Here is a 15309-nt window from a genome sequence, read left to right on the forward strand (position 1 = left end):
ATGTAGCTCAGCAATAGAGCACTCCTGAGTTCAGTACCTCTACCACACATAATGGACATGTTTATGAGGAAATGTGATGTTTCAGTACATGTATATATTGTGTAATGTTTAAATGAGGTTAACCATACCTTCTCAAACATTTATCTTTTTTAGAAAATATTTACTTTTGGTACCAGGGATAATCCAAAGGTACTTAACCACTGAACTACATTCCTAGATCTTTTTATTTTTTATTTTGAGACAGGTTCTTGCTAGGTTGCTTACAACCTCTCCAAGTTGCTGAGGCTGGGTTTGAACTTGTGACCCTCTTGCCTCAGCCTCCTGAGCTGCTGGGATCACAGGCACGGGCCATAGCACCTGGCTTCATTTATCATTTATGGTGAAAATTTTACCAAAAACTGGGTCCTTGTCTCCAATGCCAATTCAATAACAAAGACAAGGTTTTGAGAAAAAGGAAAACAAAGTTTTATGGCCTTGCTAGCAAAGGAGAAACACAGGGGTCTCCTGTCCCCGTCTGTGATTTTTCCTGTCAGGGGGAGCAGAGGGTTTTTTAAAGAGGTGTTCTGGAAGGAATTCTCTTTCGTGGGATTAGGGAGGTAAGATCAGGGCGAGGAAAATTAGGGAAAAGAGACAGGAAGGAGAAGACCAGGGAGGAGAGATCAGGGGAGAAAAAAACATGTCCCTTTTAGAGTAGCAAGGACTATATTCAGAGCATGAAGTGGACTGCAGTTACAAAAACATTCAAAATCCTTTCTTCCAGCTTTTTGAAATGTACGGCACATAGTTCTTATCTATAGTCACCTCTTATGCAATTGCACATCAGACCTTCTCACTTATAGCTCACCATAACCTAGCACCCTTTGATCAGTCTCTCCGCATCCTCTGCTAACTACCATTCTTCTCTTGACTTCTGTGAGATCGACTTTTTTAGATCCTACATGAGTGAGATCATGCCGTCTTTGAGATTTTGCATTTCTAATAAGTTCCCAGGTGGTGGCAATTTTGGGAAACAGAAGCTGAAAAACACTGCTACAGGTTTTGGAAGAGCCTAGGTTAGGAGCAGTAGAGCAATCTCAACAAATGTTTGCCTCCAAGGATATACAGGGAAAACCAGATTGGTAGTCACTCAGTACAACACTTCCAATGTGACATGTGTTGAGGGTGGGGGGGCCCATCAATTGCATTTATTTCAGACACTTGCTACTGGAAACAGCGTCAGATCCCACAGGTTGAGGGTTCAGTCCTATTTCAGATGCCAGTTGCTAGTACAGGTTGTGGCCTGTGCTGCTGACTGACTGGGCTCTCAGGTTCATCTTATTTGCTGGTGCAACCCACAGGACTCAGTGAAAGCACCCAGAAACCACTCCGGATGCAGGAACTCAAGCAAGAGATTTTATTAAGTGGACAGGCAGAGTGTCTGCCCACAGGGTGAGAGAGAATGAGAGAGAGCGAGAGTGAGAGAAAGAGAGAGAGAGAGAGAGAGAGAGAGAGAAAGCAAGTGAGTGAGGAGGGAGAAGGGGGGTAGGGAGGGAGGGAGAGAGAAAGAATGGCAGTGGAGCTATTCTTTAAGTAGTGGAATTTCACGGGCTGATAACAATGTACCAATGACTGACTAGGAATTCGTGAGCTAACAATCTGGGTTATAAAGGTGTGGGGGAGGCAGAATAATGGTGGCAGCAAAATAGCAGATCTGATGCCAATACTCAGGGAAACATGTCTACCCATTTACTATAAAGGATATTACAAAAAACACAGATGTAGAGTCAGATCAAATAGATGCATAGGGCAAGGCCCATGGAAAGGGGTGCAGAGTTTCCATACCTGCTCTGGGTGAGGTACCTGCAGGAACCTGTGTGTTCAGTCATCCAGAAGATACCTGAACCTAGGCTTTTGGAGTTTTCGTGGAAGTTTCATTAGATAGGCATGATTGGTAAAATTGTTGGCCATTGGTGACGGAAAACCTTCAGCCTCTGTTCCCAGGAGGTTGAAGGGTGGGGCTGAAAGTTCCAGCCCTCTAATCATGCCTGGTCTTTCCTGTGACCAACCTGAAGGCATACAAAAAGACACTCCTATCACTCCAGAGGAGACTGCAAGGGTTTTAGGAGCTTTTTGCCAGGAAACTGATATAAAACCAGATACATTTATTTCTCAACATCACAGCCTTTCAGGACCAGAGGACAATTGGCAATGTCTGGAAACAGTTTTGGTTGTTGCGCTGATGCCTGATGGGTAGAGGCCTAGGACGTTGGCATCCTACAATGCTTATTACAGTCCTCTTCAGCTAATTAGCCACCCTAAAGGGTCAGTCATGTAGAGGTTGAGAAATTGTAGTTTGGAATGATTTGGTGTTATCAGACCTAATAGGTTTGTTAGAGGGCAAGGTTATAACAATTTAGTGATCTTAGTTGGCCTTGTTTCGATTCTACAATCAGGCAACACCATCATTTTATGAAGTAGAGTGTTTCAAAGTGTAGAGCAGAGGGTGTTGGTTTTATAGAGAGAAAAGGGCTGAAGTAAGCAAAAATAAGAAAATGAAGAGTGGGAGTGGGGGTGTGGCTGAGTTGTAGAGCACTTATCCAGCATGTGTGAGGCCCTGGGTTCAATCCCCATACCTGGCAGAACAACACAACTCCAAAGGGCAGATTAGTCACTTCAAAGTTACTTTCTTTGTAAAGTGAGGATAGTGAGAGGAATAGAAAGACATAACTAATTAATTGGCTGACATAAAGTTGCTTTAGGATACCTTTTTTGTTTTGGTACTGGGAATGAGCTCAGGGGGCTTTATCACTAAGCTATGTCCCCCATCCTCTTTATTTTCATATGTATATATTTTTATTTTCAGGTTTGTTTGGTTAGGAGGTAGTACTGGGGATTAAACCCAGAATTTCACACATGCTAGGTAAGGATTCTACCACTGAGCTATTCCCACAGTGCTCCACTTTACTTTTTATTTAGTGACAGGGTCTTGCTAAGTTGCCCAACCTGACCTGGAACTTGTGATCCTCCTGTCTCAGCCTCCTGAGTAACTAGAATTACAGAACGTATTTGACTAGGTTACCATTTTTGTGTAAGGATTAAGTCGGAAGAAACTTCATTATCATGTCACTTGAAACTGGTCTGTTTGTGAAACGGCTTAAATTGCAGCCTGGTCACACTTGGAACTTCAGTGCGAGTGAATTTTTTTGTTGCGGGAGTGGTCGGTACTGGGGATTGAACCTTGATCTTGTGCATACTAGTGACTCCATTTTTATTTTTGGTCTAGTTTATCAGGGCCTGGTGCAGGAACTTAGTTCAAAACATTGGCCTCCAGTAATTTTTATGTAGCAGGTTCACAGTAAAATTTAATTACATATAATTTGAAGAAGCAGTTTCTGTTCTGTTTTGTTTTCTTTTTGTTTTGCAGTCCTAGTGATGGAGCCCAATGGCACTCTACCACTGAGCTACATCCCTGCCATTTTTATTTTTTATTTTGAGTCAGGATCTTGCTAACTTGCTCAGGTTGGCCTTGAACTTGTGATCCTTTGTCCTCAGCCTCCCAAGTAGCTGGGATTTCAGGCATGTGCCACTGCGTCTGACTGTACTCTCTGAATAACAATATTATTTAGAAAGTACAGTCATTCTCCAAAGCTTTGCCAGAGATAGTATGGAAGTATTAATGTATTTTTTGTTGTTGTTGTTGTTTACTCTGATTAGCTGTTAAAGTAGTTGGGAATGGTAACTTCAATTTTTTTTGACTGGTTTTTACAATCATATCTCAATTGAGATACACAATTGTATATTCACATATACAATTCATTCATTTAAAGTATACAGTTTCACCAGGCACAGTGGTACTTACCAGTAATCTCAACAAGCTGGGTAGGTTATGGCAGGTTTGCAAGTTCAAGGCCAGCCTGGGCAATTTAGTGAGACCCTGTCTCATAATAAAAAACACAAAGGGCTGGGGTGTAGCTGCATAGTAGAGTATGCCCATGGGTACAATTCTCCAGTACCTAAAGAAACAGTAGAATTCCATGACCATCACCAGGATCAATTTTAGAACTCTGTCTTCTCAAAAAGAAATCCTATAGCCTATCCCTGATCTTCCTCTCCAACCCCACCCTGAGGCAATCACTAATCTTTCCTCCATCCCTCCCTTCCTTCCATGGAAGGGATTGAAAACCCACAACCTTGAGCATGCTACACAAGTACTCTACTACTGAGCTATCTCATCAGCCCTTTATTTTATTTTGAGATAAGATCTAAATTGTCTGGGCTGGCCTAGAATTCATGATCCTCATGCTTCAACCTCCTGAGCAGGATTAGAGGCATGGGCCACCATGCTGGTTTACTAATATGCTCATGTCCTCTATTTTCCCATTATGCACATTTCATATAAATGGAATCACATCGTATGTTGTCCTTTGTGACCTTTCCTTCCCCCAGTACTGAGGATTAAACCCAGGGGCACTCTTATCACTGAGCAACATCCCAGTCCTTTAAATTTTTTGTTTTTATTTTTAGACAGGTACTCACTAAGTTTCCCAGGCTGGCCTTAAATTTGCTATGCACCTAACTCAACCTCTGTAGTGCTGGGATTGTAGGCATGTGCCACTGTACCCAACTCATGACTGGCTTCTTACCCTTAGCATGATGCTTTCAAGCTTCATTCATGTTGTAACATTTATCAGTACAATCCTTTTTATGTCTCAAAGGTAGCCCGTTGTATAGTCATTCTGTAATTTGTTTATTCATTCATCAGTTGATGGAACTTGGGGTTTTTTCTGCCTTTTGGCCCTTATGACTACTGCTATCCACACTAGTGTTTAGGTTTTTGTGTCAATGAATGTTTTCATATTTCTTGAGTGTGGATCTAGAAGTAGAATCTGTCACATGGTAATTCTATGTTTAACTATTTGAAGAATTGTCTGGCTGTTCCAAAGAGGCTGTACATTCCTGCCTGTGGTATATGAGGGTTCCAGTTTCTCCACAGCTGTGCCAGGATTTGTTATTCTCATTTTCATTGCAGTCATCCTAGTGGACATGCAGTACTATTTCCTTGTTATTTTGATTGGTATTTCCTTACTGGTTAATGACATTAAGCATCTCTTCATATGCTTCTTGGCAGTAATTTTGATTTATGTCAGAATCAGATTCAGAGTCTTGAGTAGGAACCATTCCATAGAATTGGTATTTAGAAGTCCAGACGCAATACAAAGACAGAGAACAGGCCCAGTTATCTTTATAGGTCTTTATATCACTCTATTAGGCCTTTATATCATTATTCAAGGTTATAGCCAAGAACTGGGAAACTTTAAATCAGTGACCTAACTTAGTGGAACAGGATTCAAAATTTAGATGTCAGGGGTCCAAAGTCAAGAAGCTTCCTAAGTTAGATGCTAAAACTATACTGCTTATCAGTTCTAACTGAGGTAAGCCAGAGACTTGATTCCATGGGGATGACTTCAGCTTTGTTATGAAGGGGGTGGTCCTTGGTTCATTCCCCTCCAGAGGGGTTAGAAGATTTGAGGCAGGGTAAGTATCCACACCTGGTGCCAGTCCCCTGCCATAAGCAAGAGTAAACCCAAGAAAGTTGCATGTCGAGGAGACAATCAGTTTGAACTATGTTCAGGAATGCCTGTGCTCAAATTTACTTTTATAGAAACTACTCTGAGAAGCATCACCACAAAGCCAAGCTTCGAAAGGTCAAGGATCATTTAGTTCATGAAGTAGAAATGCGAAATAAAAGAATTAAACAACTTGAAGATGAAGCTGGACTCCTGCAACAAAAAATTGAGACGGTGAGAAAGAAAGAAAAGTATACTGATGATACTGGTGGTTAGCCATTCAGAGAATGCCCACTCATTTTTAAATTACTTCCTTGCCCTCATTTTCTTTTTATGTCACCATCTATTTTTCCATGTAAGTAATTCTTTAAGTCCTGCCAAACAGTATCTAAGACTCATAGTGTTGCTAAACTAAATTGAACACTGAAAATATTATGCACTGCCAATTTATGCTTGTCTTGCCTTCAAACGAAAATATCTTTTCTTAAATACTCTTCAGCAGAGACTTCCAAACCACCCTCAGTAATTAACCCATTCCTGTTTTAAGTACCCCTCATTTTGCCTCAAACCTCAGCGTCAGTTTTAGTGGCAGGAAAAACAGGTAATCCAAATTCCTTTATCAGTTCTTAACTAGTACTTCAAACTTTTTCTAGATATCCCTGATTTCTTTATGCTTGTCTTATTGCTCTTGTGACTTATGGGCGTAAGGGTAAGAAGTGGAATCACGTGAAGAAGTCTTGAGACGTTTAATCTACATAAATTAAAAATGAAGAGCAGCTGTCAGGTGCAGTGGCACAGGCCGGTAATCCCAGCAACTCAGGAAACTGAGGCAGGAGGATTGCAAGTTCAAGGCCAATGAGAAATTTAGCAAGATCCTGTCTCAAAATAAAAAATAAGAAAAGTCTGGGGATGTAGCTCAGTGGTAAAGCACCCTTGGCTTCAATACCTAGGACTGAAAAAAAAAAGAACAACTGACATCAGTAATGTTCTCCCTTCTTGAGATTGCTAATCCATTCTGGAACTTTGAAAATTGTTCTCGCTCCTAAAACACTCATTTCTATACCCACCAAAATTTTATTGTACCTCTGATATGTGCCAAGGATACCAAAATAATTTATGTAATTTCAAACATTTCATCCACTGTCATGAGACTCAGGTCAACAATCTCTAGATTACGCACAGTAAAACTTTTTTTTTTTTCTCTGCAGTACTAGGGATTGTGCCCAGGGGCTCTCTACCACTGATCTTCATCCCCCGCCCTTTTTATTTTTTGTTTTGAGATAGGGTCTTGTTAAATTGCCAAGGCTAACCTTGAACTTTCCATCCTTCCATCTCAGCCTACCGAGTAGTTGGGATTACCAGTGTGCACCACAACTGGTTTATGCATTTATATTTTATGTTAGTACAGGCACGTGGATTCCTATTTTATTTGATGAGTTATAGTTTGTTACTATCATTATTGATTTTGGTTTGGCCCAAGTTGTCCCAGATTTGACCCAAAGGGACTAACTTTGAACTCTCAGTCTTCCTGCCTCAGCCTCCCAAACAACTGATCACAGGGATATGACACTGTGCCTGAATACCAATTCTTTCTTGTACTACCTGTCTCAACTTCTAGGTGTATATGTGAAACAGCTTTCAGCAGACATGCTTCCTTTCTTCCTGACTGTACTGGGTTGCATAGTGTCCCCCAGAATTCATGTCTACCCAAAACATCAGAATGTGACCTTATTTGGAAATAGGGTGTTTGCAGATGTAATTATTTAAAATGAGGTCATCCTTGGATAGGATGAATCCTAAATCCAATGTGACTGGTTCTCTTATAAGAAGCGGGGAAGACACCCAAACACGGGGGAAGAACACTAGGTGTCCTGTGGAGGCAGAGATTGGAATGATGTAACTAAGCCAAGAAACACTTGAGCTGTGCTGGCCAACATTCAAAACCAGGAAAAAAGCAGGAAACAGAAGCTCCCCCTGAGGACTGAGGGTGTGCCTCAGCGGTAGAGCAATTGCCTACCATGCAGAAGACCCCAGGATTAGTTCTTAGTATTGCAAAGAAAAAAAATCAACCAACAACAACAACAAAAATACCTACATCTGATCCTCCAGAAAGAACTAACCCTGCTAACATCTTAATTTCAGACTTCTAGCCCCCCCAAACTGTAAGAAAATTAATTTCTGTTGTTTTAAGCCACTCAGTTTGTGGTAATTAGTCATACCAGCCCTAAAAAGCTAATGCACTGACTAAAAGAACAATAGGTCTCCAGGAAATATGCTGGAGATTGCAAATAAGCAGAGGCTAAGAAAGTAATTTAGTCTTTTGCTCACACCATTGAAGGGTTCTGTGGGCTCTGACTTTAAACAGACATGGATTCAAATTCCAGCCCTCACTTTTAGTTCTGTGACTTTGAACCAGTTTCTGTGTGTCATCTCCCTCATCTGTAAAATGGAGAAAATAATCTCCACTTCACATTAAGGCATTTATGAGAACTAAAAAATAAAATTCCTAAAGTGGCACATATTAAATTTTTTGTTGATATTATTTTCCTGCTTCTTGGCGTATTATATCTTAGGACCACATTAATTGGTGGATGTATAGTACACAAGACAAATTGTTAGCAGAATTAAAAATAGTTGCCAGGCACAGTGGCAAATGCCCATAATCCCAGTGGCTCAGAGGCTGAGGCAGGAGGATCACAAGTTCAAAGCCAGCCTCAGCAATTTAGTGAGTCCCTAAGCAAGTTAGCAAGAACCTGTTTCTAAAATAGAAAAAGGACTTGGATGTGGCTCAGTGGTTAGCATCCCTGGGTTTAATCCCTGGTACCAAAACAATAAAAGTTTAGAGAAGACTGACGTGAGAGTTCTTAATGCTACAGTGCTATACCTGGGACTTCTGATTTTAGCCTATTTTAGGACCTATACACCAGAACCCTGAACATAAAAACATTAGGTTTACCTTCTGAGTCACCAAAAAACGAATGCCTCTTCTTTTTTTTGTTTTTTAAATCTGACAGTAATAAATTTATTAAGATTCCCCCTTCCAAAATATAAACACAAACCAGTAAAGAAGCAAAACAAACCATAAAACATCAGGCCCGGAGCCACAATAAAAGAGACAAAATGAGCAACATGAACATGGAAGTGGCCGAGGTGGGAGGGGAGCCGAGTGGACGCCTGTGGGGCGGGGCTGGCCATCCTACTGAAGGACAGCAACCAGAGCCCTCGCTGCCGTGGCGCTGGGAGGCAAAGCTGGGCAATGTGGTAGCTCTGCGGTCCTGGGCAGTGGCGCGCGCCAGCTGTAAGCGCCTCACTTGGGGCGCTGGTCCTCGGTCTCCTCCTCGGAGTCCTCGTACGTCTTGCCCTCGTCCTCCGCTGTGGCTCCAATGCCTCATCTCTTCAACCTTCTCAACATACAACAAGCCAGTTGAGTCCTCTAATTGCCGTGCCCATCCAAACCAGACTTTCCCAGATATTTTATTCTATCACCATAGTAGGTATCCCAATTTTTAAAAATTTGGTTCAAGGAAAAAAAAAAAAAAAAAAAAACGTGGTGTTTCCTAAGGACAGGATGTCAGTAAACTTCCCCATCCATCTAATATCCTTTCTAATTCATTTATAACAGGATAGGATATATTGTCTGTCTGCTTCTATTCTCAACCCTTATCAGTACATTATCAATTGAGTATCATTAAATAACAACAGGTGAGACTATTATTAGACATTAAAGGGTCCTGGAGAAGGACATTAACGTGTGGAATGGTTTGTGTCAGAACATAATCTAACCTCCTTCCTTATATTTCTGGACAGTCTTTTCTTGAACGATCTACAACTAGTGTCTTCATTAATATCTTATTTAAGAACTCTGTGTGGTAGGTACTGGGGATTGAACCCAGGGAAGGCCTGGTACCTGCTAGATAAGTGAACTCTACCACTGAGGTACACCCCCAGTCCTTATTAGTATCTTATTTAAAAGAAACATAAAGCTGCCCCTCTTAATCCTATGATTCACCCATCTGCCAAAAGTTGTTATTCTCCCTCCCCCACTGGCTCCCACCACCGGCAGGTGAGGAACAAGAACTGAAAAGATGAAGGTACTTGTCTGTTACTATTCACAGTCATTAGTGAAGTGAGACCAACAATTCCATATTTACCAGTATCAATCTATGGACTCTCTCAGCTGTGAGGGAATGTTAGTGTTTTTGTTTTTGTTTTTTTGCCAAATGTACCCCTTGACCATTTTAGCCATAACTTCACTACCTCCTTCTTTGGGAGAAAATCATTGGTAGAAAATGAAACATGGTGATGGGCTAGAAGTCATTTCAGCATCATTCCTACAGCAGTCATCTCAGCTCCTGGCTGTCAGCCAAGCCAGCAGGGATCCTGACTTTGACTGCCTAACCAGGTGGCTTAATTCCCATCTTCTTCCCTCGGCCTTAAAAAGAATTACAACTGCAGTGCAGATGGACATGTATTAAATGGGGAAAATTTAAACATGGAGCTTCAAAAATTCAGTTGTATTTGTTGGTATTTTGATACCTGTGTAATTATAATACAGCAAAGAGAGGAAAAAGATAATACAGGTAAGAGCACTGAGATCTTAGAAGTTGAGGCTCAGATATTTTTAAATGTTAATGCAAAAGAATGAGTAAATGTCCAATCAAAAATACATTACATATAAAATTAACAGAAGAATATCTAGCTATAATGAATGACCACGTCACCAAACAGGTAGAAACAGACTAGAGGACAGGAAAGAGAATAAACATGAGAAATTTGCTGTCAGGACTTAGACACAGGTGGAAGTTCTTAAGTTGGTAACTCTTTCTCTTACCGTGTATCCCTAGGATAAGGCATTCCAGGACCAGATCATCGCCCAAAATGATACCCTGATCCTAGAAAAAAGGGAGCTTCTGAAGCAAGTCATGGACCAAGAAGAAATAATCCGCAACAACAAACACATAATCTCGTCAGTCAAGAGCAAGTAGGTGCAGTCCCACTGGGGAGCCAGTGGGCTCCACAAAGAGGATGTTTCTCCCTCAACAAAGAAATGGTTCCAGAGGCTGTCCTTTGAGTTTGTGGCTTATTCTATATCTCTTTCTTTGCTCTCTGCTGTTTTCAGCAGATCATGCAAGCAGTAGAACTTGTGATATTAAAAAGAATATTATGGAAGAGGCAGGCCAGCCATTCAGATGGGCTCTCTCACAGAGGTGTCGCCTCTCTGAAGACCTGGCCATGTGCATTCTGGCCAATCTCATGTGTCAACGCTCCTTTTTTTTTTTTTTTTTTTTTTTAATCCTTTGGTACCTCTGGAATCAAGGTAGAAAAAGAGAATCAAGCTCATAGGAGTGGTGTAAATGCATGAATTCTGCAGGATATGACATTAATTTTTAATGAGAAATATTCAAAACAGAAAAGAATTTAGATACAATCTGGCTCAAGCATTCTCTCTTCTGTGAGAGAATTTAATTACAATCAAAAACATTCTTAGAGCAAGAATAGGAACAAAGAGAGGAGGTTGATCTTAACAGACAGTGTCACCTATAATAACTACAATGATTGTTTGAGAATTTACTATATGCTAGGCACTGTTCTAAGCCTGTTCACTCTGGATTGATTTAACCTTGACACCAACCCCAGAAGGGAGGCACTAACATTAGCTTTAGTTTATGGATGAGGAACCCAAACTCCAAAGAGGTCAGGGAAGTCGCCTAGCCTGGTAGTGGTCAAGCAGCATGTGAACCTTGGCAGCCTGGCCCTAGACTTTAGCACCATACCTGTCAATTTGGGAACATATTCCTCTGAGTACATGTGGAAAGCCTCTGATTATCTTTACTGTTTGTGTTTCCCTTTTTATACATTTACAGCATTGTCCTTCTCAAACTATGTCATAGCTTCTGATAGTCAGTTTACAGATGGGGAAACTGAGGCTCAGATGTGTAATTTGCTATGGATCACTCAGCTAGCAAGAAACAGAAGTCAAACACTAATCTCTGATCAAATCTATTATACTGTAATAACTGTAGCCCTGAAGAGGGAACCTGTGGGTTAGAGATCAGGCTTAGAGCTCTTAAAGATCTATTTGGCATCCCTGTTCTACAAATTTCTGTTTTTATGTTTTTAAATAAGTTCCTGACCCATCTCTGAGCCTCGGTCTTCTCAATTATAAGATAGGCTTTATAACAATTTATGTTTCATGAGGTTGTTATGAAGATTATGTGAGCTAACACATGAAAAATGTTCAGTGTTTAGTGTGTGGACAGGTTACAGTAGCTGGTATGTGGCTGCTGCTAATGCTATTCTTTTTTTTTTTTTTTTTTTTACTAATAGTATTCCTACTTCTCCATGAGAACTCAGAATCAGATTAGTGTGAGATGAGAGCCAGAAGCAAGCTGTGGAGTTATAATATTTGAGGGGATACAGTCTTTTGTTTCAATCCTTCCCCTAAATAGAGTCCTACCTTAAATTTCTCAAGGTTTGGAATTCATATACTCATGCATATGTATTGAATAGCCATTTACAGGCCAGAAGCTTATTATTTTTTATTTAGTTGTATAATATGGTAAGAATTATTCCGTCAAACTTAGTTCTAAGATCTGGACAGTGGTCTAAGACCCCAGAGACAGTGGGATGTGGGACATAGTTTTGGGCTTTCAGTAATGATGCAGAAATTTTTAGGGGAGAGTAGCATAGTGGTTGAGGCAATACTAAGACTGCAAAAGGTTCCAGGCTTGATCCCCAGTACTGCCAAAAAGCAAAAAAGAAAGAAAAAAATTTCTAGCTATGTCTCTGATTTATACTATTGTTAGAGCACTTTTCCTGGATAAAGAAAATAAGCAATTACAGGAAAATCATTTCCGGCTCATGCAGCAAGTTAGCTTCTTAGAGCGCATTATATGGAACATCCAGATTCGCAGAAGAGAGGTAAGATGTGCGCTTTTTATTGGGTCCTTAATCTGAAGTTTCAGTTGTTATGTTTGCTTTACCCTCCTTCCTCTTCCTCTTCATATAGCTATAGTCCTGCTCTTGGCCTTATGGAGGGCTGTAGCAAAGAGGCTCCTTCGCTGGCTGTGAACTTGCAATCCTCATAAATTGCTGAGGTTACAGGCATGTGCCACCCTGCCCAGCTGTTCCAAGCACTTTTTTTTTTTTTTTTTTTTTTTTTTTTTTGTGGTACTGGGGATTGAACCCCGGACTTTGTGCTTATGAGGCAAGCACTCTACCAACTGAGCTATATCCCCAGCCCCGTTCCAAGCACTTTTAAAGGGTGAACTTTATGTTAGTGATTTACTTGTCAACAATGCTATTATTAAAAAAAAAAAAAAGCCAGACATGGTGGCGCATGCCAATAATCCCAGCAGCGTGGGAGGCTGAGGTAGGAGGATTGAGAGTTCAAATCCAGTCTCAGTTCAATCCCCGATATCCCTCAAAAAAAAAAAAAAAAGAATAAAAAGAATAAGACCCTTCTACATGTTCTCCAAAATACATACAGCAAAGAAAAGAAGATGAAGACAGAATGTATAAAATCATGTGTGTAAAAACTAGAAAGATAGGCAGACCAGAGATAGGCTATATATAGATATAGATATAGATATATAGATATATATTATATAGATATATATTATATAGATAGCTTATATAAATATATGTAGGGACTAATATAGACTGTATACAGGGGAGAGAGCACTTGACTTACTGATACAGTTGGGAAGACAAGCAATTTTTCATTTTATACCCCTTTATGCTTTTTGTTATGTGTAGTATATTCAGGTATTATAGCTATATTATATATCAATATATGTGTAAGTTCTAGAATCACACTGCCAGTGGTTTATTATTATAATATTTAATATTAATCCTTTCTTTCCTTTAAGGAAGCAACAATTAGCGACATCCCTGGACTTGACATATTAAATAAAATGTTGCCTTTTCCGGGATCTAGGTTAGTAAAATCAAGAGGGTCATCTGCATGCCTGAGAGTCATAGCTGTTAACTAGTTCTGAGTTGCTAGCTTGAGAAAGCATAGCATTTGGGGGTATTTTTCTACAATTAGTATTTGAATCTTCTCCTAATTCCTTGTCCCCTCACCAACCCTTCACCCTCACACTCTGCAGAACCCTGATTTAAGTAAGATGGGAGATAACCCACAAACATAGGTTAAAGGTAAATTTTATTTGGTCATTTTCTTTGGGCTTGACAGTTGTAAAATACTAAAATCTTGTTGAAACCATATCCCTGTAACCCCAAACTCCTACCAGGCAATTCTGTCCCCACTATGCCCTTACTCATGTTCTTTTTTAGTTTCTCAGGAGCACGTTCTGTAGAGTCCATTGGAAATCTTCAAGGGACTAAAGACCATAAATCAGAAGCAGAAATGGCAGTTTCAAAGTCCCCTGAGTGTCTTTCATGTTCACAGAATTCTGAAACTGGATACATAAATGTGGCTTTTCTGAAAGACGAAATCAGCCTTAAAAAACAAGACCAAAAGTCAGTTCTATGAAATCACTGGTGTCTGACACTATACTGATCAAACCTGCTAACTTAAAGCTTGAACATTACAGTGGACTGACATGGAAGATTCTGGATTCCCCACTGTATGTCAACCAGGAGTCTTCAAAATTGCTGATAAGTTCATTAAACAATTTCTAAAAATGGATTTCTCAAGTTTCTTTTATATTCTGAAATGATTTGTATTGATTAGTACAGTGAAGTTCAATGATATAATTAGGTTTTTCTTTGGAGTATACATATATGGTTAATATAGCATTCTTTTCCATTATCATGGGTATTTTTAGTTTTATTATTTAAAATAAAAAACAGTGTAATCACATTTAAGTAAAATTTTTTTTAAAACCTATATAATTCCTTTTTTTTTTTTTTTTTTAATATACCAGGGATTGAACCCAGGGGAGCTTAACCACTGTGCAATATCCCCAGCTGGCTTTGAACTTGTGATCCTCATGTCTTAGCCTCCCAAGCCACTGGGAATACAGGCATGTGCCACTATGTCTGATTAATCCCACATCTTTTTTTTTTTTTTTGGTACCAGGGATTGAACCCAGGGGCACTTAATTACTACGCCATATCTCCAGCTGTTTTTAGTGTTTTATTTAGAGATAGTGTCACCAAGTTGCTTTAGGGCCTTGCTAAATTACTGAGGCTGAACGCCAACTGCGATACTCCTGCCTCAGCCTCCCGAGTTGCTGGGATTACAGGCATGCACCACCAGGCACAGTTTAGATGCACTGAATTTTTATAGGTAACCCTTACTTCCTCAACCACAAGAAAGGATGATTAAAGGATACAAGAAATAATAGCTATTGTATCAAATGTGTATTCTGACACTGAGTCTTGCACAAGGTAACATTTTTTCACTCAGTCCATTGGGTCTATTTATCTAATATTTACTATATTGCTAGTCAATAGTAGGCAATGCAGCCTCAGCTGTGAACAAGACAGATTGGAAGAGTTTTTATTCTTGGAATTTATGTACTATCAGGGAAAAGCTGCGTGTTGCAAGGAATGAACAATGGAGACATAATTTTGGATAGATGAGTGGCAAGTGATCTGAGTGACAAAGGGTTATTGTTTGGTTGCCCCTGAAGAGGTGACATCTGGGCCCCGCCCTGAATTAAAAGGAGCTACCCCGCCTTCCCTTTAAGGATTTCTAAGAATATTTCAGAATTAACATCTACTACCAAGACCCAAAGGAGAGTAGGGATTTTAATGACCTGGAGGTACATAAAGATGCCTAGTAACTAAGGGT

At 40.0% G+C, this 15309-nt stretch overlaps 1 protein-coding gene across 4 annotated transcripts in view; it reads left to right on the forward strand.

Annotated features, from left to right (window-relative positions):
- Positions 1-14119, forward strand: part of CCDC30 (coiled-coil domain containing 30) — a 98697-nt gene extending 84578 nt beyond the window's left edge. For 3 of the 4 annotated variants that reach the window (XM_079156258.1, XM_079156261.1, XM_079156259.1), the window contains 5 exons: positions 5642-5780; positions 10391-10527; positions 12353-12467; positions 13418-13485; positions 13845-14119. In XM_079156258.1, coding sequence (XP_079012384.1) covers positions 5642-5780; positions 10391-10527; positions 12353-12467; positions 13418-13485; positions 13845-14043 — 658 coding nt within the window. In that variant the 3' untranslated portion in view covers positions 14044-14119. The remainder of the gene's footprint in view (positions 1-5641; positions 5781-10390; positions 10528-12352; positions 12468-13417; positions 13486-13844) is intronic. The other variant, XM_079156260.1, reaches the window with a different exon arrangement.
- Positions 14120-15309: the final 1190 nt, after the last annotated feature.

Source organism: Sciurus vulgaris, assembly GCF_902686455.1.
Source record: "Sciurus vulgaris genome assembly, chromosome: 1".
Classification (NCBI taxonomy): Eukaryota; Metazoa; Chordata; class Mammalia; order Rodentia; family Sciuridae; genus Sciurus; species Sciurus vulgaris.